The sequence below is a fragment of the Rhizophagus irregularis genome, chromosome 24 (assembly GCF_026210795.1).
Source record: "Rhizophagus irregularis chromosome 24, complete sequence".
Taxonomy (NCBI): domain Eukaryota; kingdom Fungi; phylum Glomeromycota; class Glomeromycetes; order Glomerales; family Glomeraceae; genus Rhizophagus; species Rhizophagus irregularis.
In genome coordinates, this window is record NC_089452.1 from 2,148,743 (window position 1) to 2,174,056 (window position 25,314).

The following is a 25,314-nucleotide window of genomic DNA, read 5'->3' on the forward strand; positions in this document are numbered from 1 at the left end:
CAATATTGGATATTGTGATTTGTGAGTTTTCCACCATTCATAAGGATTTATATTTTTGGATTCTACAAGGATTATCAAATATTCATCAATTTCATTCCGTTGCAAGTTACCTTTTAACTTTTTTTGAAGCATGAGTTCCATAATTCCTAATGCTTTTCTTTTTTTACCTGATGATGCATCTTCGTTAATTTCATTCTCAGGATGCCAGATTCTTATAACTATTAAATTTGTCTACAAGTATTTGTTTTATCATATCTTCACTTATACTGTTAGGAAGAATTTGTGTTTTATATCAAGGATCTAATATTAAAGCTAAATAAGCACTTGAATTATAAAGATTCTCTTGTATAGAATCAAATTTATTTTTCATTTCTTTAGCAATTTCTTTTATCCATAATATTCCAGATTTTTTTATAGTTGTTGTTATATGATCTAGTAAATGGTCCAAAAAAAGAAGTAAAGTTCCAAGAGTAGGGTAGTTAGAACCTGACATTACTTCAGTAAATTCGAAGAATGGTTTTAAATAATCACAAAAAAGGCTAATTTCTTTCCACTAAATTCAGATTCCCAAAATTATTATGTAAAGAAATTGCTGAAGTAATTATTACTTTATTTGCAAGAAAAGATTCTAGTATAGAATATGTATTATTCCACCTAGTTTTGTCATTCCATATTAATTTCCTGTATTTAACTTGTAACTTTTATGCTAAAGAAAATAATACTTCTTCTTTTTTTGGTGACCTACGTACTTCCATAACAAAAGCTCATACTTTATCAATAACTTTTTGAAAACTTTTTAAACCAGAATTTACCACAAGAGCAATTGTGTGTGCACCACATCTAATTACATTAAAATCCATTTGTAAATTAGTTTTAAGTGCAGTTGAAAGTAATCTCATTGCAGCAACTTGATTAGCACCATTATCAATTGTAATTGTTAAAGCTTTTGTTGCAATAGAAAAATCTTCAAATATTTTAAGTGTGACTTCTTGAATTTGTTGTTCAGTATAAGGATAAGGAAATCTTTGAAAGGCAATTATCACATGTTTTAACTTCCACTCATTGTCAATCCAGTGTACTGTAAGTACCATATATAGTGCACCAGTATCCAAAGTCCACATATCTGAAGTGAAAGAAATTCTTAAATCATTTTCCTAAATAATAAAAGATTCAGTTTAACTTTTAAGTAATAATTAAAAATCAATACAATTTATAAATTAAAATAAATTTACCTGAAACATTTTTATAATGATCTTTTTGTTTTGCGCATATTTATTATCAATTTTTTTACAAACAGTTTATTGTGAAGGAACTTGAAATTCAGGATTGAGACTAGCGATCAATTCTTTAAAAGAAGGACTATCCACAACTCTAAATGCTTGACATTTCATAATTACCCAATTAATAAGATTATCTAAAATATCTAAATGATTTTTTCCTTGCAATGTTGTACGTGTTTGAGAATTATTGAATGCTGCTTCTATGGAACCTGCTCCTTTAGGTTGAATCTTAGAATGTTTTCTTTTGAAATGATCATTAAAAGTTCCTGTAGAAGTCTTTGCACTATATTTCTGATCACAAAAATTGCATTTTACATATAATACAACACCTTTATCATCAATTACCTTTTTATAATACTGCCAAACAAGACTTGGTGCACGAACTGGAAGTAAGTTTGGACTGTTTGATTTTTTTTCTGAATTTAATGATACTTCTTCATCAGTTTTCTGTATATCAGTAATACTAATATCACCTAATTCTGGAGTTAAAATGATTAGATTCATTTTAACTTCACAAGAACCTTCTAAATTACTCATAGTAGAAAAAAGTTTTCTTATTTTTATGAAGAATTATAAATGAATGTGCAACGCAAAAAAGATTAAAGATAATTTAAAAAAAAAGATAATCTTGATTTTGATCATTTGATAATCTGATCAAGTGATCATTTTTTGCTAGACCACCTAGATGCTCAGCAAAATCACCTACTATCTAATAAAAACTCTTTGGCCACTTAATAATATAATTCTTATTTATTATTAACTTATACAATTATTATTACTGCATTGAAAAAAAAATTCTAAATCTGAGATTATAGGTATTAGTTATTAAGTTTTTTTCTTTTTCTTTTTTTTTCGTTTCTTTTTGCTAATTACGAAGTACGAACTTCTTCTTCAGACATTTCAGTTCTTGGACTTGGAGATGACAAAGACAAAGAGATAGAAGGTTTTTCTTTATTATTTCCTTTTCTTTTCATTTCCTTTCATTAATTACAAACTTTGCTTTAAAACATTTTGGTTCTTGAGTTTAGAGACAATAGAATAGACAGGTATTAAAGTTTTTTTTTCTTTTTTGCAGAATAAAGAGATTTATTTTATTTTTTATTGATACAATGATGAATTTAAATTTAAGTTTTAACGCTAAACTTGTAAAATCTAAATCAGATGATCAGCTCCATCGGTTCCCTCAACTTAAACTGGCTTAAGCTGAACCAAACTGTGGTTTAATTTTCCTCAAACTAAGCTAAACCAAATCAGCTTCTAATCTGAGCTGAGCCAAATTGGCTCCATTGGCTTTAGAGATTCCAGGCAAAACTGAAATATTTAGTCATTTGACTAAACTGAAATAGTTTAGACATTTAAAATTAAAAGACGAAATGCTGAAATTCAATATTTCATAGTATTTCCATGGATTTTTTATAGATTTTCATGGATTTTTAATTATTAATAATTACTTATAAAAAAAAATAATAATAAATTTATATTAAAATATAATATTTTTTAAAGGAATTTATAAAACTATTATATATATAATATAATTTCATATATTTTTATAATAAAACTATAATTTTATATAATTAAAATTTAAACTTAAAAATTATTACTATATAGTTTAGTCAATGACGAAACCAAAACTGGTTGATGATGAAACTGAAATTTTTGGTAAAAAGAGTTTAGCCAGGTATCACTAATTGGCTTAGTTCAGCTTGGTTCAGCGTGACTTAGACTTAACAACACTAATTAAATCTCTAGGATTGTGTTCTTTAGCATGAAAAATACGTCAACATGCTCTATAATCAGGGTTGGAAAATGTACTGTACTGTACCAGTACAGTTAGTACAGTACGTACAATACTGTACTGCACTGAGTTTTTTTAGTACAAGTACATTTTTTTATATAAATTACAGAGGTATTTTTAATCATATATACCCTGGTTTTAAGTGGTCCAGTGATTAGATTTCAATAAAATTAAGCTCATTAGATTCATCTCAATGAAAGGAATTTGATAGTATTTATTTTATCATAAATGAATCAATATTGACAGAATTAGCATTTGAAGTAACTTTATTAAATATATGGTATTTAAAATTTTAAGTACAATGTACTAACTGTACTGTACTGTACTGTACTGAAATTTTACCTCATACACCATATTTTCCCAATCCTGTCTATAATGGTGTTTTTCCTGAGCCTTTGCTGTTTTGGCATTGGTATTTCATACTAATGAAAAATTATCTAACCATTTTCTGTACATATGTTTATTAGTGTGTTGCATTACTGAGTGTTTCATTCAGGCTAAATATGTTTCTCTATAACTGATTCCTAATCGTTGAGAGACAATTTTTTTATTCCAATGATGGTTCTATCTATCGTGTAATAGATTAGCATGCGAAGATTTGTCATTAACTAATAATGGAGGGTTAAATTTTAAGATGAATATCATTGGTGTTCTTAGGTAAATCATTTAACTCGAAAAAGTAACTTCGTGATCGCCTGTATTCATAGATCCTGTTGTATCCAGCCTGATTAGGACGGGTTACATGAAATTTTGAAAAAGAGATTCTCAATGGAAATTTTCCCACCGAAGAAGAAGAGGAAGAAATTTTTTTACGTTTTTGGTTGTGTAAAGAGTGAACAATAGTCTGAGAAACAGAAGATATTATATCTTTATGTGAACTGAGGTTGTATGAAACTTCTGTATTAGAGTGTTGGCTAAGGTTTGTAAAGCCACTTTTTTTGTAGTATTCATACTGGAAAAGAGCTCATATTCCCTTGGGTTTGGTATAACGAAAAAAAACCTTGTAAACTACCAAGGCACCCTCACAGGGCCTCGTTCCCCTTTGAGTTTCCTAAGAAACTATAAAGAAAATAACCGGGTGCAATTTACTGCGGAAAACTAACAAAATAAAAAAAAGGGGAAAGAGTTTTTTTTTTGGATGTCTACCTTTAAGAAAATTCTATCCATTTAATATGCAGTACATATTGATTATCACATGCTATCAATATAATATTTAACGTGTTCGAATATTCAAATATTTAAATTAACTTTGAAAATTTGTTAAAAATTTTTAGATAGAAATTTCGTTTCCAATTTTTTTTTAAAAATATAATAATAATAATTACAAAAGGATAGAGGAAAAATTTGAAAATTTATAAATTTATTTATTTTTCGTAATATTAATGTTACTATTTTATATTGACAAAAGTGATTGATTATTAAAAATCTATTTTCCAGAGCAAATAACTTATATTAATTGTGATACTACCTCTTGATTGAACTGAATCTTGTATATAAAGTAATATTTAGAGTCATTTGTTTCATAAATCATCACAAAGCTTATAAACAAGATGAGTTTTGCAAGTAAAAAATTTATCAAACCAAACCAAAAGTTTTATAAGTTTCAAATTTTATAGTGGCACAGCAACAGATTTTATAAAGAATTTGAAATAATAAATTAAAGTTATTCGATTGAATATTATTTAAAAAATCGATTGTACGTGATCAATCAATCAATCAAATTAATCGATTTTCTACATGATGAAAATATGGAATGCATACATGATCTAAAGTCGATTCTATGGAATAGATATATAATATTTTTTTTTTCAAGTCATGAATGATAGGTGAAAAACTATACAGTATAAGCCGGATATTCATATAGTATCCTTTATCATTCTATTTTGGAAATCAAGGAACTTGGAAATCATTTGTTCCATATTTCTATTCCTATTTGTCTCCTTTGCTCTTTGTTGTGAATAATCCGAGTCCGTGACAACTATATTCTTCACACCTCCAACCTGCCCGTCTCTTTTCTTCTCAAAGTTGCGACCATACAATGTATTGTCGACCAATGATTCGAAAGGTCCAAAAATGGTTTCCATAGCATTCCGGCGTAAGTCTTTTCTTGATGGATCAAAAACGCCTCCGAAATTGTAATTTGCATCTTGAAAAATATAAGATGGGTAAATTAGTAATACCTTTCTGTCGAAAATCATAACAAGAACGTCTACGAACCTTTCTTCCACTGCTTGTAATGCTTCTGAATCATGCTTTGAAGTTGCAACTTCACTCCTTTTTTAAATGATTTGATGGTTTGTCGGCGTTTTGGGTCTAGTTTTTTATACAAGATGCGAGAACGAGAAGCCGACGTGCCACTGGAAGAAAAACTAGATGAAGACATCCTTGTTGCACTCGTCATGGCTGATGCAAATGAAAGACCAGAAGCAACAGACAGTGGCGACGGAATAATAGAAGTTCCATTGGATTGATTTGAAATAGGAAATGTAGAAATCGGTGAAGACGAGGATGTTGAATCATCATCAAAGATGTGATCTTGAGATTCGTCTTGAGATGAACGGGTAATTTTCATAGACTTGGATCTTTCTAATCTCTCATTCCCAATAATGGAAGGTTTTGAAGATAGCCTCGATACCATAGACTTGGATCGTTTTAATTTCTCATCACCGATGATGGGAAGTTCTGATGAGTTAGGCAACTCCTCCTTGTCCATCGATGTCTGGTTTGACTGTTCTTGATGTATAGATTTTAACTTTGCCGAAGATCTTGGATCAACAAAGTCAATAATCGTGGCGTCTCCTATACGATGGAGAAGGTCCATAGATTGCTGTTGCACCTTTGCAGTTCTTCGATTAGGTAAAATAGATTGATTGATTCCTGCTCTAAGACATTTAATGAAGGCATAAAGCTGAGCTAGTGCATCTATAAAACAAAAAATAAAATAAGATATAAAACAATCAAAAGCTGATATAACACTCCGCAATATAACAAAACTTACCCATCATCCACTCGCCGAGGGGTGTGTCGTGTCTGACGGGAAATATGTAATAAATAGTTTCCGCCACTTCACCAAGATCACCAGCAGCAGTTGTATCTGGTACGTTGCGTGTGGTCAAATCATTGTAAATTCGAGGAGTTTCTCCTACTGCATCACTATATTCATCGAATTGCACTTGACTCGATTCTCTTGAATGATACGATGAAACATCATCATTTTCTTCAGGAATTGCTGGTAATGGTTTTTCTTCTTTTATTGCTTTCGATCGGAGATTTGTTATTCCGCTTAATGATTCTACTTTCCAGACCAAGCGTCGCAAGTTTTCCAACATTTCCAGAATCTAAATGATTTCAAAGTTAGATTTCGTCATGATTCTGGTTAACAATCTAAAAACATACAAGAATAGAATAGGTACTGAACCTGCGCGTCTCCAAGAGAAGAATTGTCATTATTCCCATCACATATAATTGATAACTCAACAGCAACATCATAAATGATCTGCCGCTTGAGTACTTCCGCCAACTGTAGCTCATTCTCATTAAGTATTCGGTGACCACCAGTGAGGAATAAACCAACGTCATCGGTTTCGTTATCTTCATTGATGGGTCCGGTAACAAAAATCCTTTCCAAAAGACGAAAGTGATCATCAATTCCCAAACCTGCAATAACGCCTCTTATATTCATCGACATTAAAATAAATTCCGCAGGACTTTCATTCCAAGCATATGCTGCAAAGATTATCTTTAGAGGAGAAAAAAAGAGGTAAATTGACGTAACGAAATTGACGTTTAGACATTCTCAAACTTTTAAAAGCATACCCTTCGTTTTGTAGTCGTTAGGTATGGTAAAATCGTTATACAACCACCATCCATTTTGTTTATTTTATCACGATTTTTAAAAGTTTGAATTATGGATCGTTTTTCCATCTCATGCCATTGGTAGTGTACAAGATGCTGGATATGAGGACGAAACTTTTTCAACTTTTTATCAACTTTTGTTGCCTTACTGAACATTCGTTTCTTTATGTTGCGGAAAATCTTGGCTTTAATCTGTACTGTAATAACTTCATCAATCAATATCGCAGGATCAATGGTAAATTTCTCACCATCAACAGAGGCATCATCAGGGAGTTCTACGTTACTTTTTCGTGTTAGAGTGTTCTCGTTTAGATTCATTGGAATAAATATATGTCTATATCTTACCTGTATCTTTCGAAGAATCATCCGTTTTTACCACAAGATGTTGTTGCGTAAAATTGCGAACGCGTTCAAACGTAAACCTTTTCTGTCTCAATGCATCAAAAGGCGTACTTATCAATTCGTCCAATGCGACTACACAAGCATTTTTGTCAGCTTTAGGATTAACCACATAAAATCTATTGATAGAAAAGACTGTATAAGTAATAAAAACAATATTGTTATCTGGGAGAATAAATGGTAATGAGAAACAAACTTGTTGTCATTTTTATGTATTGCCTGCAGCCACTAAATAATAATTAATAACTTCAATTAGCTTTTATAAGTCTCATTTTTGCATCATATTAGTTACGCCATATTAACGCAGCACATACTTCATGTTTCAGCACAAAATCTCGTGCCGTAACTTTTATAGCATAATCTCCATAATTAAATTGATTATCCAGTATAATCATTGTCTTTCCAGAAAGATCCTTTATTAACGTGGTAGGTTCAGTCGAATATAGTGTTGGTATTGGCCTTGTCAAGTGAAAATGGCCCATTTGTGATATATCCCATACAAAGAACCGGAGGCCGAACTGCTGCTTGAGCAAGTTGTCCCATGCCAAAAACTCATTGCGTGTTCTTTTTTGAAACAACATATATTAGCGATTCATTCCTTCGTGCTCCGCAAAAATAAAGTTAACAAGGGTAGATAACACTGCTCTTACGTTCTATGATTCGCGACCAGTAGTACATCTGGGTAGAAACCGGCAGGGAAACCGCGGTAGATCGTCGATACTCTGACATCAAAGGATTCAATGTGAACGACTTTTGGTATGGAAGGATTGTTAATCTGAGATTAAAACAAAAAAGTATTTATATTTCTTTTGTCAATTTGAATTTCTATCATTGTCATCAAACGATAATTCTAACACATTTTTGTGATGAAAAAAAATCTCTTATTATAACTAGATATTGGTGAAGAGATTAAGAATCATCATTTCAAAAATTTAAACATCTCAGTCAATATTGTTACCACTTCAAGCGGTAAGCTATGAAGGAGTAGATTTAGATTATATAGTTTATATCAACAATGTAAACCACTAAATCTCATTCTTCATAAACCTCGATTTCTCGGTTTTCTTGTCCCTGCAATAGGGATTGGAATCGAAACTTGAAAATTGCCAAAATCGGAAATCGATACTAAAAACGTTTAATTAATACGATTTTTAAATTTACCGGTTAATTGGTAAAAAAAATGTCTAAAAAGATCAACTGTTACCGATTATTCATTCTATCGAAACTGATAAAAAAAGATCATTCGATTTTAAAAATCGATTTTTACCGAATCGATTTTCGATTTCAAGTATTGAATCGATTCCGATCCCTACTCGGCAATATAATTAAAAGGTTATATCTATACCTTTCCAAGTTCTAGATAAATCCAAAATTCTGCACATTCAAAAACCTCTGCTTCACCCAACGTTAAAGTGGCCTCCAGCTGTAGCGTTTGACCAGCCTTTAGCAAAGGAATCTCAAAAATATATTCCTTTTCCAAAGTCTGCTCTGGAGGGATAGTAGCGACTCCTTCCTGTTCGGGTTGTAAGCCAAACCGCAAGGCAGAAGATGAAACCTCTCCGCTCGTTTTTCTTAATCTGACACGAATGCAACGCCTATTTTTGGAAAGGCTACCAAAATCCACCTCAGTTGTGTTTTCCACACCCCAGATTACTTTTGCCACATGACCAACAACCTGAAATTATATATGGAGCGTAAGGAAAGGTTTAGTAGGATACACATTAGTAGTACAATACACGAAGAATACAAAGAACAACATTACCATAGAGTTCATGTGTGAAATATGGGTAAGCTCGATAGGATATTTAATGTTGATATTAAGGCCATTGATATCGAAAACTGGAAGCTCCCTTTTAAGCCCTGTCATTGTTGCAGTCAAGTGCAACGTATCAGTATCTCGAAGAGGTGGACCTGGTATATTTGGTGGAAAATATCAAACTCACTGAAATTGAAATGACAATTGAAATAAGATAAGGTTTTTTAAATATGTACCTGGCTTGTTCACCCTATGTTTCTTGAGAAAAAACGTGAATGGTTGATTACAGTCAACTTTTTTGGTGGTGTGTGGATTGATAAGTTGTGGCAAGATGATATGCTCCTTCTCCTCCTGATTGCGAATCCATATGCTATTATTAATTGTAACACGGATATCTCCTATCAGGTTTGAATTAAAAGTGTAAGTACCACTACATAATGATAACCTTATCTGGGTTAAAATTTACTGTATGCATAACATTTGCAAGCCAGATAACGTACGTCTTGGTGTAGGCATCTCAGACAAATTGAGGATCGACAAAGTGTCTATGTGAATTTGAGCTTCGGGTTCAAAAACCCCCGTTATGGAGTGAATAACGACCTGTTGTATACGTATATCAAAAATTTCGTGATATTCTGTAATGTCATTCGTAACGCTGGATAAAAACATAAAAAATGACTGTCAAGATTGGTTGTTTGGGTTGTGGGACTGAAAAGTATTTTACCAACAAATCGCAGGAAATTCTCTCTTTTACTCTTCTTTTTTCTCAAAAAAAGAAATGTAGAAAGTTGAATAATGTAAATTTTACCTGTCTTCAATCAAGAACCGGAAATTTCCGTCAATTCCTGAAATACCGTTATATAGAGGAATTGTTGGACTTCGTCCAGGACTACCACTAGGACCTGAAAAGCCACCTAATATGAAAAGAAATGAATTGAATATGACAGCAAGTTCTGAATCAAGAACGCTTTGCGAACTCGTACCTGGATTAAAATGGTATGTAGTATTGTATTGTGTATATCCCCGGGAGTCGGTGTAGGAATGTGTTTCTGTCCATGAATAACTTGAACCACCTCTACCACCATATCCTCCTCTACCTGTGGATATTATAACCATATAACCATAGTAAGTAATGCGCTAGATCAGAATAATAACCACACAAGAAGTACCCGGTGTTCCATGTTGTCCAGCTCTGCCTGCATTACGATAATTAATGAGATAGTGCCGAAAATGTTTGTCTAAACAGATTGAAACGTAGAGAATAACAACGATTACCTCCTTGTCCTCCATTGATGTTCAGACTGTAGGAAATTGTTGGAATCCATGCCTTCACAAACATCAATAGCAATCCCGAGTCAGTATCACGCATGTGCAAGGTGATTGCACCACCTTTTCCACCATCGGCACCGCTTTAAGATGAAGATTTTGTCAGGAAAAGAAAAAAAATTCACAGCAGCTAAAGAAAGCATCGTGAATTGAATGAAGAATACCGACCTGGTTCCTGCGCCTATAAAGTTATTTTATACCAAATATGTCAGCAATTTACCAGAAAAATTTCATCGTAAGCAATAGTGTTCTTACCTGCATCACCACCATCACCTCCTCTTCCTCCATTGGTTCCATTAGAGTATCTTTATTATTGACAAAAATTAGACGATTGTTTTGATATTGAAGAATATCTCTTGAACACCAAGAGTAAGAGACTTACTGAGTGGCGTCCATTCCGGGATGACCAGTGGCACCATACCCTAAATAAATGTTTGTTTTATATTTGTGCTGGATCACTCACACTTAGTATTCGTAAAACGCTTGAATGAATACTTACCCCCATCTCCACCGTTACCACCGTGTCCCCCGCTTCCTCCGTAAGCTGAAAGTTTGCAACAAATAATATTGGAATTGTTCATTTTATTGATTACCACTAAACCTCGATAAACTAAAATTTGAAAATTTTACCATCCAGAACAAAAAAATCAACCGTTTCACATGAATAAGTTTCTTGAAAATTTTCATAGACCAATTGCTCTGATTTACGATACTGGCCTGAAAATTCAATAGAGGCACCAGTAGTATTATCCCTATTCAAAGGTACTGTAAGTCAAATCATGTAGAAAATCATTGCAATTTAAATTAAGGAAATCAAACCTCTCGGTGAGAAACAGGTCGATATCTATTATAAAGTAGATGAATTTTAAATTATCACAATTTAACTTGAAATAATTACAATTTCAATTGAATAAAGATGATGAATATATCTGACCGCCGGCATCCTTTCCCCTGGTTGGATTAGTCGCATCTTCTCCATCATCTCCGTCCATATATGATCCACTAGATATTGCTGCAGAGCGCCCATTCTGTCCATTAACGCCATTAGGCCCGGATACTGAGAGAACGATAAATGGCATTTTTATTGTTTTTTTGTTGTTAGGAAGAAAAACATCATTTTGAGAGAGAAAGCGGAATAAACAAAATTAAAAACATTTCATTTGTAACGTGACACATCCATTTGGGACCACTAAAGTACCAATAGAAGCAAAAATCGCAAGTTGTATCACATTTCATAATGGATACACAAAATGCATGGCGAGCCGTGCTTGACAAAAGTGTGCTGAAGAATAATTTTATAAATTTATTATAATTGTAAAATTTAATAAAAAATTCTCTAATAATAAATTTCAAGCTAAAATTCTCAATACTCCTATTAAAAAAAATTATTTCAATAATTTTTTATTAAAAGACTTCTAAACGAAATTCTTTATCAAAAAAAAAGACTCACCTATAAAAAAACCTTTTGACCGAACAAAAATTCTTTATCAAAAAGAATATAAGAAATTTCTAACGGAAAAATCTTCCAACAAACACATTTTTCCTGTTATATTATAGCTGTTTTCAAAAAAGGTGTAGTTTGGTGATATTCATTGTGCATGTGAATCAGGAGATCACCAATCAGACATATACCTTTTTACTTGTTTATATAATTTACCGAAAAATATATTGCTTTATTGTTAATAACAAGCTAGCAAATAAAAAATTTTAAAAACTTTTGTGCAACCATCTTCGACAATATCCATAGCAATAACTAGCTTGCGTTGCTATTTTTGTTTTATAATTAGATAAATTATGATTTTATAATATTAATATACTTATTCTAACTAAAAAAATCAAAAGTATATTTATTCAATAATTAGTAAAATAATAAGAAAAATAATTATTAAAATAAATGAGCACCTAGGTTGAGTTTAGTGAAATTTATTGTTTTTATGTATTCTAGAAAATAAAAAATAATTGTAAATCTAGATCTAAAAAACGAAATAAATAAAATAAAGAATAACGATAATATCTATACATAAAAAAAAATGGTAAAAATAAATAAAAAATTACATAAAAACATATTTGCATAGATTATTATTAAAATTATTAAAATCTCGGTTTTAAAAAAATCCGGTCTAACAAAAAGAAACCAAAAAAATCCACATTCGGTAATGGAGGGTGGAATGACCAAAAATGAAACATGATTGAAATATGATTCCTCCTATTGTTATTGATTAAAAAAAATATAATTTCAGCACATTGCGAAAGATGGGAAAGTTTGGCTGCTATTATGGTTTCTTTCGTCTATCCAAAATTTAGCACCACAATGAATGCTGCCCATCTTTACCTGCAGCACCGATCCGATCACCCGATCCAAACCTAAATGGTGAAAAATTAGGTTTGAAAAAAAAAGCCAAACTGAAAAAAGAAAAGGTGAAAAAATGTTTTTTTGTATTGGAAGAAAAGCCAAAGCCAACCCGAAAAAAGAAAAAGGTTCGAAAAAAACCGAAAGAAAAATTTGGGAAGAGAGACAAAGAGAAAAATCGGTTGAAAAAAGAAACCGAAAGGGAAAAAGAAAGAAAAAATAAAAAAAAAATTGAAAGATAAAGAAAAAAAAATTAATTGAGGGAATTAAGAAGGATAAAGAAAGAAATCGGTTAGAAAAAAGGGAGATTTCTGAAAAAAAAAGGAATCCAAAAAAAAATAAGTATTGAAAAAAATTCTGAAAAAAAAAGGACAATAATTCGGTCCAAAAAGATCGAAACAAAATAAAAAAATTTTTCAGTTTGGAAAAAAAATTAAACCTACTGTAAATGGAGAAAAACAAATTTTTCGGGTTTAAAAAACAAACCAAACCAAAAGAAGAAAATTATATGGAAGTTACACAATTCAAATTATTTATCCAAACGTCAGACAAATTTTTTTTAGTTATAAAAGCTAAACCAAAAGAAGAAAAGGGAGAAAAAAAAATCGGACAAAAAAAATTAATAAAAATTCCGATTAAGGTAAAATTTCATTAACTGAAATTAGATTAGTTGATTGGAAATTGGATTGATCAGGCGGAGACATGTCACCTAATCCAAACGTCAGATAGATGCCATCAAAAGAAATGGTCAGTAAAAATGTGTAACGTTTGCCACGAACAAACCCTACTTTTTTTAATAGCTCTCGTGTTAACATGAAATTATTCATCTAAGAAAATCGGCTGTTCACATTAATATTGTACAATTCCACTGGTGAGTAGCCACTTCGAACTTCCATTCCTAAACAATTTCATCGAGATTCAAGTCCACATTCTCCTGAATAATATTTTTAAAAAACTTGTTATAAATAATACTTACGTTCATATCATTTTGATCAAAACCTGCTCTTTATAATAACCATCATAATGAAAATATATTATGTGCCATTTTAACTTGATATAGTCTTTCTAATAGAGTCATGGTAACTAACTGAGAGAATCTAAGTACAATCAGAGCAGGGTTTTGAAAATGGGGAAAATCAGAGAATCGTGATTTCTCACGATACAGTGATTAAACGGCTATTCTTTATTTATCTCTCAATTAAAGAAAAATTCTTTAACGAAATTCTCTATTAAAAACAAATCCCCCTATTAAAAAAATTCTCTACCACAAAAAATATTTTTGCCTATTAAAATTCTCAAAAGAAATTCTTTACCAAGAGAAGCTCCTTCCTATTAAAAAAAAAAATTCTTTAACGAAATTCTTAAAAAAGTTCTCCCTGTTAAAAAATTTTTTATCAAAGTGTGATATGTTTAAAACCCAGATAATCGGTATTACAATCGAGACATGTTTTATAACAAATCACTTGTTGTGTAATTATACGGTACGCCATACATTCATTCCAAAACGTGACATGTAATTGGCTAATTAATAGAATACAGGTCGTAGATGGATCATGGATGTATGGTAATCCGATTTACTTTCCTGGATTAAATGAAATCACAGCTTAGAGTTTTTTCAGGGGTAACTGATATAGTATAATCTTATAGCTTAAATATCAATTAGATTAAATTTTAATATTATCCATCACGATATAGGCAAATCCGTCAATTTATACTAGAATATTAATTAGGGTTTTTAAATCTCTATTTAGCTAAATTTTTTCATATATGTATACAACCTTTATTATTATCTCCTAAAGTGTTTTTATTGTATTATGTGACAAATTTCCCCGGATTTTTGCAAATAATGACCTTTTATATTATAATAAAATCTATCGCAACTTGTTTTTTCTAAAATAGGCAATTAATTAATGAATTTCTATATTACTATGAACTAATTAATGAATTTATATTACTATGAACTAATTAATGAATTTTATATTACCATGAGAACTAACTGAAAGGTTAATAAAAATGAATTCGTGACAACTATAAAAATATGTACATACAGTATATTCAAAAAAAAAAATGATCAGCGGTCAAACATTAATAAATTGATCAACAAAAAAAAAAAATTTTTTTTTCTAAACTTTTTCAACTTTTTCATTCGATTTCAGAATATGCCAGATATAATTTATACTCTTAATTATGTACCAGGACAATTTGATGATACACCTGAAAATGAACAAGATGAACAACGAATAAGTAATGAATTAAATAAAAATATTAAGAATTTGATGAGTTGAATGATAATGAAAGAATGGGATAACGCAACAGGAGGTAAAACAAAAGTATAATTAAGTATTTGAGATTTTGTTTTTATATCAAAAGATAATACAAAGTTAATCGATTGTACTGTTTAGTAAAATCTTTTAATAAAATGACAATTAAGACAAAAATTACAAGCTTGCGGTACATTATCCGGATCAATAAAATATCAACAAGGTCCTTCTGAAGGAAGTTCATTATCAGCTGGTAGAGGTGTATCTGATGAAGCTAAAAAAAAAAGTTATTGAAACTAAATTAGTATAACAAATGAAAATTTTGAGTAAATATGCAAATAGGATTCATCTTGGTATGTATTTACAGGAAAAAAAGATTTCGTTATTGAATTTATGTTCTTTTTATTAATCCAAAAATTTTCTTTCTTAAAGATGAAGTTTCAGATGGTAAATTATCCGTTTTTTGTCAAGATGGGCAACAAAAAAAAACTCTTGGTGATAAGTATGTAATACTTATTTAAAATAATAGTTATTTTAATTTGATGAATTATTGTTAACGTAAAAATATATTTTTTTTTGAAGACAAAAAAATAGTGATAAATCAGATCGTGCTACTGTAGAGCAAGTGTTAGATCCTCGAACGAGGATAATTCTTTTTAAGATGATTAATCGCAACGTAATCTATGAAATAAATGGGTGTGTAAGCACTGGTAAAGAGGTATGGTGTTGCCTTTTTTTTTTAAAAAAAAAAAAGAAATAAGGATCAGTACCTAAATTAATATTTAATACAAATGATTTAGGCAAATGTTTATCATGCAATAACAGAAGATGGAAATCATAGGGCTATAAAAGTTTATGAAACTTCAATTTTAGTGTTTAAAGATAGAGATCGTTACGTTACGGGAGAATTTGGATTTAGACATGGTTATAGTAAACATAATCCAAGAAAAATGGTCAAATTATGGGCGGAAAAAGAAATGAGAAATTTAAAGAGATTATGGCAAGCTGGTATTCCATGTCCCGAACCTCTTGTTTTAGGGCTACATGCTCTAGTAATGATTTTCCTTGGAGATAAAAATGGATGGTACGTACTAATTTAAAATTTGAATATTCTTTTTTTTTTAAGGAAAAAAAAAAAATTTTTTTAATTTCTTATTTTTAAGGGCATATATTATCAGCTTATAAAGAATATGATAATAATGTATCATAAATGTCATGCCGATTTGAACGAATATAATCTTTTGTAAGTCAAAGAAATTTGTTTTCGTTAATAGTTTAAAAATTTCTTGATTTAACGTTATTTTTTTTTTTAATTATCATAGATATCGTTCGCGTATTTTATATCTTATCGATCAGTAGAACATGATCATCCACATGCTCTTGAATTTTTAAGGAGATCTTTCAAATGTCACAGAATATTTCAAAAGAAAAGGTGTAAGAGTTATTGGAGAATTATTTGATTTTATTACTGATATTAACATTGGATTAGATGATGAGCAAGTTGAGGCCGAGCTCGATAAGGTAAATTATTCATATAATTATGTTAATGTGAGCTGCTAATTAATAAATTTAAAAATTATATATATATTTTTTTTAGATTCAAGAAAGATTAGCTTCCCAACAGGAATTATCAATTACGTTAAATGAGGATATTGATAAAATGTCTAAAGATTTGGTTGATGAAGAGGTTTTCAAGAAAGCCTTTATTCCGAGAACCTTGAATGATGTATTTTATGTTGAAAGAGATACTTTGAAAGTTTCAAAAGACGAAGGTGAGGATGTGAGTAAAGCAAAAAATTGAATTAACTTTGTAATTATTTTGTTACTTTTATTAATTTCCCTCGTTTGTTTAGTTGATTTATCGACAACTTACTGGACTTTCTGTTGATGATAAAGCTGAAAAAAATACCAAATGAAAATGAAGTAATGGTAAAGTCAGAAAACGTTTCATCTATTTCTACTAAAGATGATGAAGATGATGAAAGTGAAGAGGATGATTAAGATGAAGAAAAAGAAAGTGAGGGAGATGAAGAAAATGAATATGACGATGTGTCAAGAAACAATCTAGAGGAAAACAAAATGAAGACAAAGAATCTAAAAAAGTACGGATTTGTTTATTATATTCGAGTACCATATCATATTTGATGATTAACGTTACATTTGTACTTGTTTTAGGAGCGGAAGAAAGCTGCGAAAGAAGTGGCGGAAGAAAAAAGAAAGAATCCAAAGCTGTCAAAATGCGTAAAATAAAACTACTACCGGGAAAAAGTCCAAATAATTTATTACATTATTTGTTTTTTATTAAATTATTTTTTCCGTAATTAATGTAAACTATTGTCTTTTGTAGTTAACAACATTGAACCATTCCGAAACTACGGTATTATTATTAAAAATGACAAATCATTTATATCATTTGAACAATATTCCGAGATTTTTTTAGAATATTTTTGCATCACATGCTTTTTTACACCCTTTTAATACTACTTTTTCAACAACTTATGAAAATTAATGGATGGGCCTCTTATTTACATTATGCTTCTTATGTAGATTTTTATTATTCCAATAGATTATTTTTTTCTTTTTTTCTTTCTTCTTATTTTGGTCTCGATTCTTTCTCTTCTTCTATCAGGCAATGCTTAGTGTTGATTTATAAATAATAAGCAGTGCGATCTTTGCGAAGGTTGGGTTTATACTTGTAGCGTGTGCGTAGTAGTCACTTTTGTAAAGGCTCAGCTCCCAGGCTCCCGTCATTGTCCTAATTTTTAATATATAAAATAAAAATATATGAAAATTAAAATATTTAGTCTATCTAGTCAAACAACAAAGTATCAGGTGAATCGATCATTAAAAGATGATGTTGTTTCATCGTATATAGACGAGTTGTGGTTTTGTGCTTCTATAATTGATAATAAAAATTTTTATTCCATCCCTTGATACTATGGAAAAAAAATATAACATTGTCCAATAAGGTCTCCCCAATTTAAAAGTTCGTTTAACATGACCCTAAAGAAAACAGAATGTTTGAATAGTCTATATGTAAGACACCCTTCAGGAAAAGCATAAATGGCCGCATTTCATCTCAACTCTCGCAACATTTAATGGTGAATAATATACCTTAATATTATTTTTCATAATTTCTTCATTATACCGGCAGTGCTTTAATCATGAGATCTGTTGAAAAAGAAGAAAGGAGTATTTTATTAGAGGTAGAACAAAACTAGTTATTTTCATATCAAAGTTTTCATAAACCACACGAAGAAAAAGGACATAACAGATAAATTGACGGGAAAAGAAAGAGAAAGTAATTTACCACTTGAAGCCCATTGAAGCCCATTGCCATTATTGAGACTAATAAGGCAACAGAGAAACAGCCAAGGGGGAATAACACCACGGATTAGAGGGAGACAGAATTAACCAAGAAAGAAACTTCAATGAAATATGATCTGTTTGTTTGAATTAAATGTGTAAAACGTTCATCATTTTCAAATCGCTCAACAAAAATGGGTTATCCGAACTTTTCGCCGAAGTTCATTTCACCGAAACCCATTTTCTCGAAGTCAAATAAAACACCACATTTGGGTTTGATATACATACAAAGACTACCATTCTAAATGTGGCATTTAAAATTATATGAAAATCTTATGTAAGTTATCACGAGAGATTTTCAAGTAGTAATCCATTTCGGCTCGGATTTTGATCTGTTTTAGTTGATATTTCCGTACTAAAAATAAAAGGTAATAAGTAGTATGGTTAAATAATTATTAATCGATCATAAATGAACAGGGGGTGAATTCAATGAACAGGTGGTGAATTCTTGTTTTATTATAAAAGGCGACGGTTTCGATTTTATTCTGAATTCAAAATTATTGATAATTACATTTTAACCAGATATTTACCAAGTTTATCCTCACAAAGAAATCATGAACCGAAATTTTATTTTTGTATTCATTTTATTAGCTTCGCTTTCAATAGTCAATGCTATTCCTATTCCACATAAACTTCTTAAACGAACAACCGAATTTACAGAATGTAGACAGTCACCAACGCCGCCCCTACTCTCTGTAGTGATTTCACCTGATCCTGTCGTATCCGGTAACACCGTGACTTTTACTGCTACCGGATCATTGAACCAAGATGTTCCTGATGGATCTGACCTTATTGCTTTCTTTGGAGATTCTAGTAGTAGCAAGATTATAGGGGATATCAAGAGGGCGCCTATGTGCGATGGTGGATGTCCAAGAGCTGGAGCTCAATTCACTAAAACACTGGATTATTCGGATGTACCTGGATTACCTAACCCATATGATATTGTAGTTGGCGTTGTGAAAAACACTGATGTATTGGCCTGTGCAGTTGCTATTAATGTTTAGTTTCCCTTACTTCTATAGCTTTTTACAAGTCTTCTTGATAAATTAATTTTTCATGTTATTACATTTATTTTATTTAAAAAGAAATTTATTTAATTTATTTTGTTATTGGTTAAATTCATCTTTATAATCTAATTCATTATACATTATCATCGATTAAATTCTTCAGATTTCTCGAGATTTTCTGAAAGAAAAAATGCCCACTGAGAAGTTACCCTTTTAGACTAACCTGTGACTTCATGATCATATACTTTTTTGAATTCCACATTTTCAAAGAAAATAATTTTACTTTTGTCGTTTAAAGAAAAGCAATAATATAAAATAAAAGAACGTTCTTTTATAATTATTGATCAAAGAAATGTTCTATTTCATAATAAAGATAATAAGATAATTTGGTTTGTACTAATATACTTAGTGGTCAATTTTTTTTTTAACGAATTAGCTGGGATAAGTGGCGAATACATCGATCATACTGGCGCTATGTGCTTGTTTTTAGTGCGAAAAAGTCCTGTAATCAATTGTCGAACTGGGCGGATACTATACGTGAATACTGTACGTCCTGATGAGCTTTCTAATAGAAAAAAAATTTCGCTTTGGCGCAAATAAGTTGAAATCTAATTCAGACCTAACATAATTTTTTTAAGTAAATAAAGCATATCATATAACAGTCTTCCAGTCTGCATGCTATACTATACAGTATTGATAGCATTTGCTGAGAGAAAAAGATATAAGCAGGAACATGAGCCCTTTAGGACGAATTTGGATGCTTGTATTTTTTCGACCCATATGCATATGCTACCCGTCTTTATTTTTGCCAAATCAACCACGAGTTTCGCATTCTATGCAAGCTGATGACCCGGTATACAGTATATAAATTACGGAGATCTGTACAAAATACCGAAACTCGAAAACCTGACAGTACAATATCCCGAACTCTAAATCTCGAAATGGCAAAATCTCGAAATGCCATAATACCGAATTGTCAAAATCCTGAATTGTCATAATCCCAAATTTTATAATCCCGACACCCAATAATATTGATTTTCTTTCTTTTATTAATAAATTTCTTGAATTTCGGGATTATGAAGTGTCGGGCTTATGAAATGTCAGGATTATGGCATTTCGAGATTTTGCCATTTCGAGATTTAGAGTTCGGGATATTGTACTGTCAGGTTTTCGAGCTTCGGGATTTCGTACCAAACCCGATTTTACACCACTGTTGTAAGACAATAGAAAATATATTACATAATTATAAAAAGGAATCACTCAGAGACAAATCTTATATATATATGTATAGTATACAGTATATATATTATGGGCATATATAATATATATAATATATATATATATACATTTCGTACAAGTACTACTTAGCCTGTTGATCCACCCTACCACCCGCCGAGCAAGATGCGTCCATATAGTATTCTTTTTTGTAAAAATTGGGGGATAGTGATTTTAAACTATCTTTAATAAGTTAGTTAAAAGAAGTAACTGGTCATAAAATTAAGCTAAAATGACTATCCATTATACCAAAAATAATCATGGGAATTTTTTTTTCAATACACATATTCTTTATTAACTAATTAAATAAAAGTAATACTATTCTTTAAAATTACAATTTAACTAAACCAAAAAAAGATAATATGACTCAGTAGGGTTTCGATCCGTTATCCGAATTAAAAAGGATCGAAACCCTAAATAAAAAAAATTTGTAATCCGATGCTTATTAATATTATAGAAAAATGATCAGCATAATCATGTATTTTATACGATTAAATATAAATAAATCCTTATTGCCATACAATAAGGATCAAATTAATTTTTTCATAAAAGAAAATTAAAAATAAAATATTATTAAAAAATTTATGATGTTTGAAAATATATGATTTTTTTTATAGTCTTGTATGGTGATCAAGATTTGTTATGAATAATTAAAGAGTACAATAGGAGAGATTTTTTTTTATTAAATATAATGCAAAATTAATGAATTATTTATTTAAATAAAACAAAAGTCATAATTATAATTGTATGATCATACTAAAATGATCAACATTAGTTACGAAAGATTTTTATTTCTTTATTATTTTTTGAATTAAAATTAATAATGAATAATTATCTAAGATCTTTAAGATTTTTTTTTCGTCAGAAGTCACATGATCAACATACAGTTTTTTCCCAAATAATCTAAATTAAAGAAAGTACAATAAAACAAATTATTATTTTATTTGTATATGAGAATTTTTTTCTCAAAATTAATAATAAATAATTATCAAAGATTTTTTTATTAAATAAAAAACAAAAGACATAATTATAATTGTTCAAGACCTTTTTTTCGTTTGGAGTCATACTAAAGAAAAAATTTTTAATAAACTATTAAAAAAAAACACAATAAATTTAGAACACCCTGTCAGGGAAGTTATTTTGCGGCTCAATACAAAACTTCAGTGTGATGCTATAGAATTTTTTATACGGGATAAATTACAAATAAATTATTTATAACAAAAATAGATAAGATCAAGTTGGCTGTGCAGTTTTACCTCGAACTACAGTATATAGCTAAATTAAATTTAGTTAATGTAAGATGGTTTTATTAATACCAAATGAGTTGTGAATGACTTCTGAAATGAGTTTTGAAATGGATTCCGAAAAGGACGTTCAACATCCAGTTATCCTCTTAATGGGAAAAACAGGCAAGTCTTCTTTCTTTTTTGCTTTTCGTTATTTAGTCGATAATTATTAACTAAAAGAAGAGCTATCTTTGTAGGGGCAGGGAAAAGCGCTCTCGGTAACCTGCTTCTTGGGCATACTGAATTTGAAGTTTCAGACGGATTTGTAAGTGATTATCCTTTGTATTTACTTGGAATTCATTTTTTTCTCAGTACTAAGGAAGGAATTGATAAAAATATATAGAATTCGAAAACGAAAAAATGTTGCGTAAAAACGTTGTCAATTAAAGGCAATACGTATGATATTGTTGACACACCTGGAGTTTTTGACACTAGTCAAGATGACTCTCTTAAAGAAATTGCAAAATTCGTCCATAAATGCGCTTATGGGATCAAGGCAATCCTTTTTGTTTTAAGTATATAATATCTTTGGTTAATAGCTGTACTTTTATTTAATTTTATTCGCATTTCAAATTCACTTAACCTTGAATTGACTTTGTAGAGAAGGAAAGGTTCACTGATGAACAAAGGAATACTTTGAAAGAAATAGGAACGTTTCTTGGAAAAGATGCAACAAATAATATCATTGTTGTATTTTCTCACGCAAGTCCAGATCAGATTAAGTGTAAAGACAAAATGAGAATGGCTTGGAGTGATGTACCACTTTTTAGTTCTTTTATTCAAGATATTGAATTCCGGTGGAGTGTCTCTCCAGATCCCCATCATCTTGATGATGACAGACAAATCAGTGAAGAACGATTAATGGAGATCAAGACTTTTATTAGCAATATACGGGAAATTTACACCACTCGACAACTTGAAGAAAATTTGGAAAGACAAAAGGAAGCGAAGCGCCTAAAAGAAGAGGAAGAAAGAAGAAGGAGAGAAGAAGAGCGGAGAGAAAAGGAACTAACAATTTTTGAAATGGTAGCGGTTGGAGCGTCAATCGGAACAGAAGCTCAGCCAGGACTAGGAACAGTAGTGGGTGGCGTTATCGGTCTTTCGTTTGGCCTTGGGCGTGCAATTAAGAGAAAATTGTAGCATTGTCCGTTGTTATTAGTTATTATTATCAATATAATAAATTTAAAATTTACTGGTTCAATATAAAATAAAACGACCCATATCGAGTATAATGACGTGAAATTTATTTAGATATACATTATTGCTGATGAAGATCATGATGAAATTATCAATCCGTAATAGGATTACTATTATCATTGAAAAATACACGACATTCTAAATCGTAATATTATATTTAGGTTAATAAGGTTTCACTCATTTTGGAATCGATTAAGAAAAAAAATCAGTAATTTTGCAATGAGCTAATACTTTCTTTGTTATTCTTTGTAAAAGCTTTGTTTTTTCCATATTCTCAACATCATGATAATAGGTTTCGGGTTTTTGATTTTGACCATATGCATTACCCATGTACTACCAGAAATACTTCATATTCGGACTAGTCAATAACTATGTAATACGATTCCCCTAAATATTCCGGAAAATCTTTGTTGTTCTAACGTAAAATATTGGAATGGGGGGTTAATTCTGATGCATCGTTGTAATGTTGCCCTTAAAATATCTTCTGCTATTTAGATGAACGAATAACGTAGTAGTTCTATTAAAGAAAATATACGTTGTGCATTCACTTAAAAAATAAAATATTATTAGTAAAAGCGCTTATACAGACTATGAATTTGTCATTTCTTCGACTTTAATTGCAACTTTATGCATTTACAGAATTTATCATTGGATGTTAATACTTCCAGGACACAAACTTATTCACTTTGCAATTATTGATCAGTGATAATGGGTTGGGAAGCATTACTTTGTTATAGATGATGATCTATTAATTCGTTATAAAGAAAAAATTAAGCATAAATTGAGTTACGGGAACAAACAACTAGACTATTATGTAGTGCAACTCTGTGATAAGTTTACTTGCGACTAGAATTTTTGTATACCAACTCCCATTGATATCTATTTTACAAATGAATACAGCGAAAACTTTATTATCCATTCTTGTTATTACATTAATGTAGGAACCAAATAAATGATTAGTGTGTTACGATTATCGATACCATTTTGGATCAGGTTCCATTTGAAATATACGTTTCGAAATTTTTATCGGTTACGGAAACACAAACTATCTGATCGCTATAAAATTATTGGTATGTCTGCGCATCGTAGAACTTTAGAACAGAGAGATCGTGACTTGAGCGTCTTGCCGCACAACCATGCTTCTTTATTCATTTTTTACCTCTTCTTATACAAATTTATTATTGTAGTCTATTACAGTAGTCTATTACTGTATATGATTAATAGACAAAACGCATACAAAAAAATCTTCACTTCTTTTAAGTTGTTAGCAAAGTATAAAATTTACAACGTTCCTGTAATGCTAATCAGTTTTGCAAGGAAAGTAAACATAGGAGTTAGTATAGCGAATGCAATAGGAAATATATGCGGATTATAGTCTATTAAATTTATTTTGAGCTGGAAACGAATCATGTGCAGACGTGCAGTAGGATCAAAGAAAATATCACAGCATACATGTATACACATAAAACTTACACCCGAACACACGTTAAAAAATAAAGCCAGACTGACGAAGCTTTATTAAGTATTAATATAGCTACAAACTACATAATGTTGCTGTTTCTCTTCAAATACAAGTTTTATTTTGGATGTAATTTTTGAATCATATCCACTTTGATCTGCCAACAATATTTAATTTCTATTTCTTCTAATTTAGGTCGTAATGATGGCATCATAGCGGATTTATGAAATACCCCAAAATTAGTCCATCATGTCAAATTAAATAAATATTTGGCAGTATTTAGTCACCAAATTTCTATTTAAGTCCCAAATTTATTAGTAAACAGTCAAAAATGAGCTCTAAAAAATTTTTCTGTACCCATAATCTTGCGTCTAACAAATTTTCCCACTATATAACCGATTTTTTCTAGTGTTAAAGGCGCGTCGTTATTTGACATTTTTTAGGGAAAAAGCTTAATTGGTATCACATGTTTCTATAGGTCAATTTTAATTCCCGAGGGCGCAGCGGGGGTTTTTGCCAAATTTCATAAATCCGCCGCAATGAATTGTGCTTAAGCAATCAGAACCTATTATTGTGAGTGATTTTAAATTTGAGCAGACAGGTAAAAGCGCTTCTAGATTTTTATTAAGTAGACGCGAATCACAATTTTCGAATCTTATCTGTTGCATTTGGACATGCTTTACTCTTCGGAAATTGGCCTAA

The 25,314-nt window shown here is 30.5% G+C and overlaps 5 protein-coding genes across 5 annotated transcripts; 4 read left to right on the forward strand and 1 right to left on the reverse strand.

The window, feature by feature from the left end:
• Positions 1 to 4,931: 4,931 nt before the first annotated feature.
• Positions 4,932 to 11,490, reverse strand: OCT59_016163 (uncharacterized protein; the record flags this gene model as incomplete). Its single annotated transcript, XM_025319444.2, has 24 exons — positions 4,932 to 5,221; positions 5,293 to 5,997; positions 6,074 to 6,413; positions 6,494 to 6,814; positions 6,892 to 7,205; positions 7,276 to 7,448; positions 7,526 to 7,557; positions 7,644 to 7,893; positions 7,980 to 8,104; positions 8,675 to 9,004; positions 9,092 to 9,240; positions 9,322 to 9,483; positions 9,586 to 9,740; positions 9,894 to 9,999; positions 10,069 to 10,182; positions 10,255 to 10,281; positions 10,361 to 10,494; positions 10,580 to 10,592; positions 10,667 to 10,716; positions 10,794 to 10,833; positions 10,911 to 10,955; positions 11,042 to 11,163; positions 11,231 to 11,255; positions 11,346 to 11,490. 24 exons carry the CDS (start codon positions 11,488 to 11,490, stop codon positions 4,932 to 4,934), a joined length of 4,167 nt encoding a protein of 1,388 aa, XP_025173827.1.
• A 3,419-nt stretch (positions 11,491 to 14,909) lies between these two features.
• On the forward strand, positions 14,910 to 16,075 carry OCT59_016164 (Serine/threonine-protein kinase RIO1; the record flags this gene model as incomplete). The annotated part of the gene is made up of 6 exons (XM_066132288.1): positions 14,910 to 15,080; positions 15,164 to 15,375; positions 15,455 to 15,524; positions 15,605 to 15,740; positions 15,823 to 15,975; positions 16,061 to 16,075. Exons 2-6 carry the CDS (start codon positions 15,336 to 15,338, stop codon positions 16,073 to 16,075), a joined length of 414 nt encoding a protein of 137 aa, XP_066003286.1. The 5' UTR covers positions 14,910 to 15,080; positions 15,164 to 15,335.
• A 28-nt stretch (positions 16,076 to 16,103) lies between these two features.
• OCT59_016165 (uncharacterized protein) lies at positions 16,104 to 17,019 on the forward strand (the record flags this gene model as incomplete). Its single annotated transcript, XM_066132289.1, has 6 exons — positions 16,104 to 16,106; positions 16,186 to 16,265; positions 16,345 to 16,355; positions 16,416 to 16,543; positions 16,620 to 16,802; positions 16,876 to 17,019. 6 exons carry the CDS (start codon positions 16,104 to 16,106, stop codon positions 16,936 to 16,938), a joined length of 468 nt encoding a protein of 155 aa, XP_066003287.1. The 3' UTR covers positions 16,939 to 17,019.
• Positions 17,020 to 18,942: 1,923 nt separating this feature from the next.
• Positions 18,943 to 19,392, forward strand: OCT59_016166 (uncharacterized protein; the record flags this gene model as incomplete). The annotated part of the gene is made up of 1 exon (XM_025311212.1): positions 18,943 to 19,392. The coding sequence occupies one exon, from the start codon at positions 18,943 to 18,945 to the stop codon at positions 19,390 to 19,392; it is 450 nt and encodes a 149-aa protein (XP_025173830.1).
• Positions 19,393 to 22,012: 2,620 nt separating this feature from the next.
• Positions 22,013 to 23,096, forward strand: OCT59_016167 (uncharacterized protein; the record flags this gene model as incomplete). Its single annotated transcript, XM_025319446.2, has 4 exons — positions 22,013 to 22,079; positions 22,154 to 22,221; positions 22,300 to 22,471; positions 22,558 to 23,096. The coding sequence occupies 4 exons, from the start codon at positions 22,013 to 22,015 to the stop codon at positions 23,094 to 23,096; spliced, it is 846 nt and encodes a 281-aa protein (XP_025173831.2).
• Between the last annotated feature and the right edge of the window lie 2,218 nt (positions 23,097 to 25,314).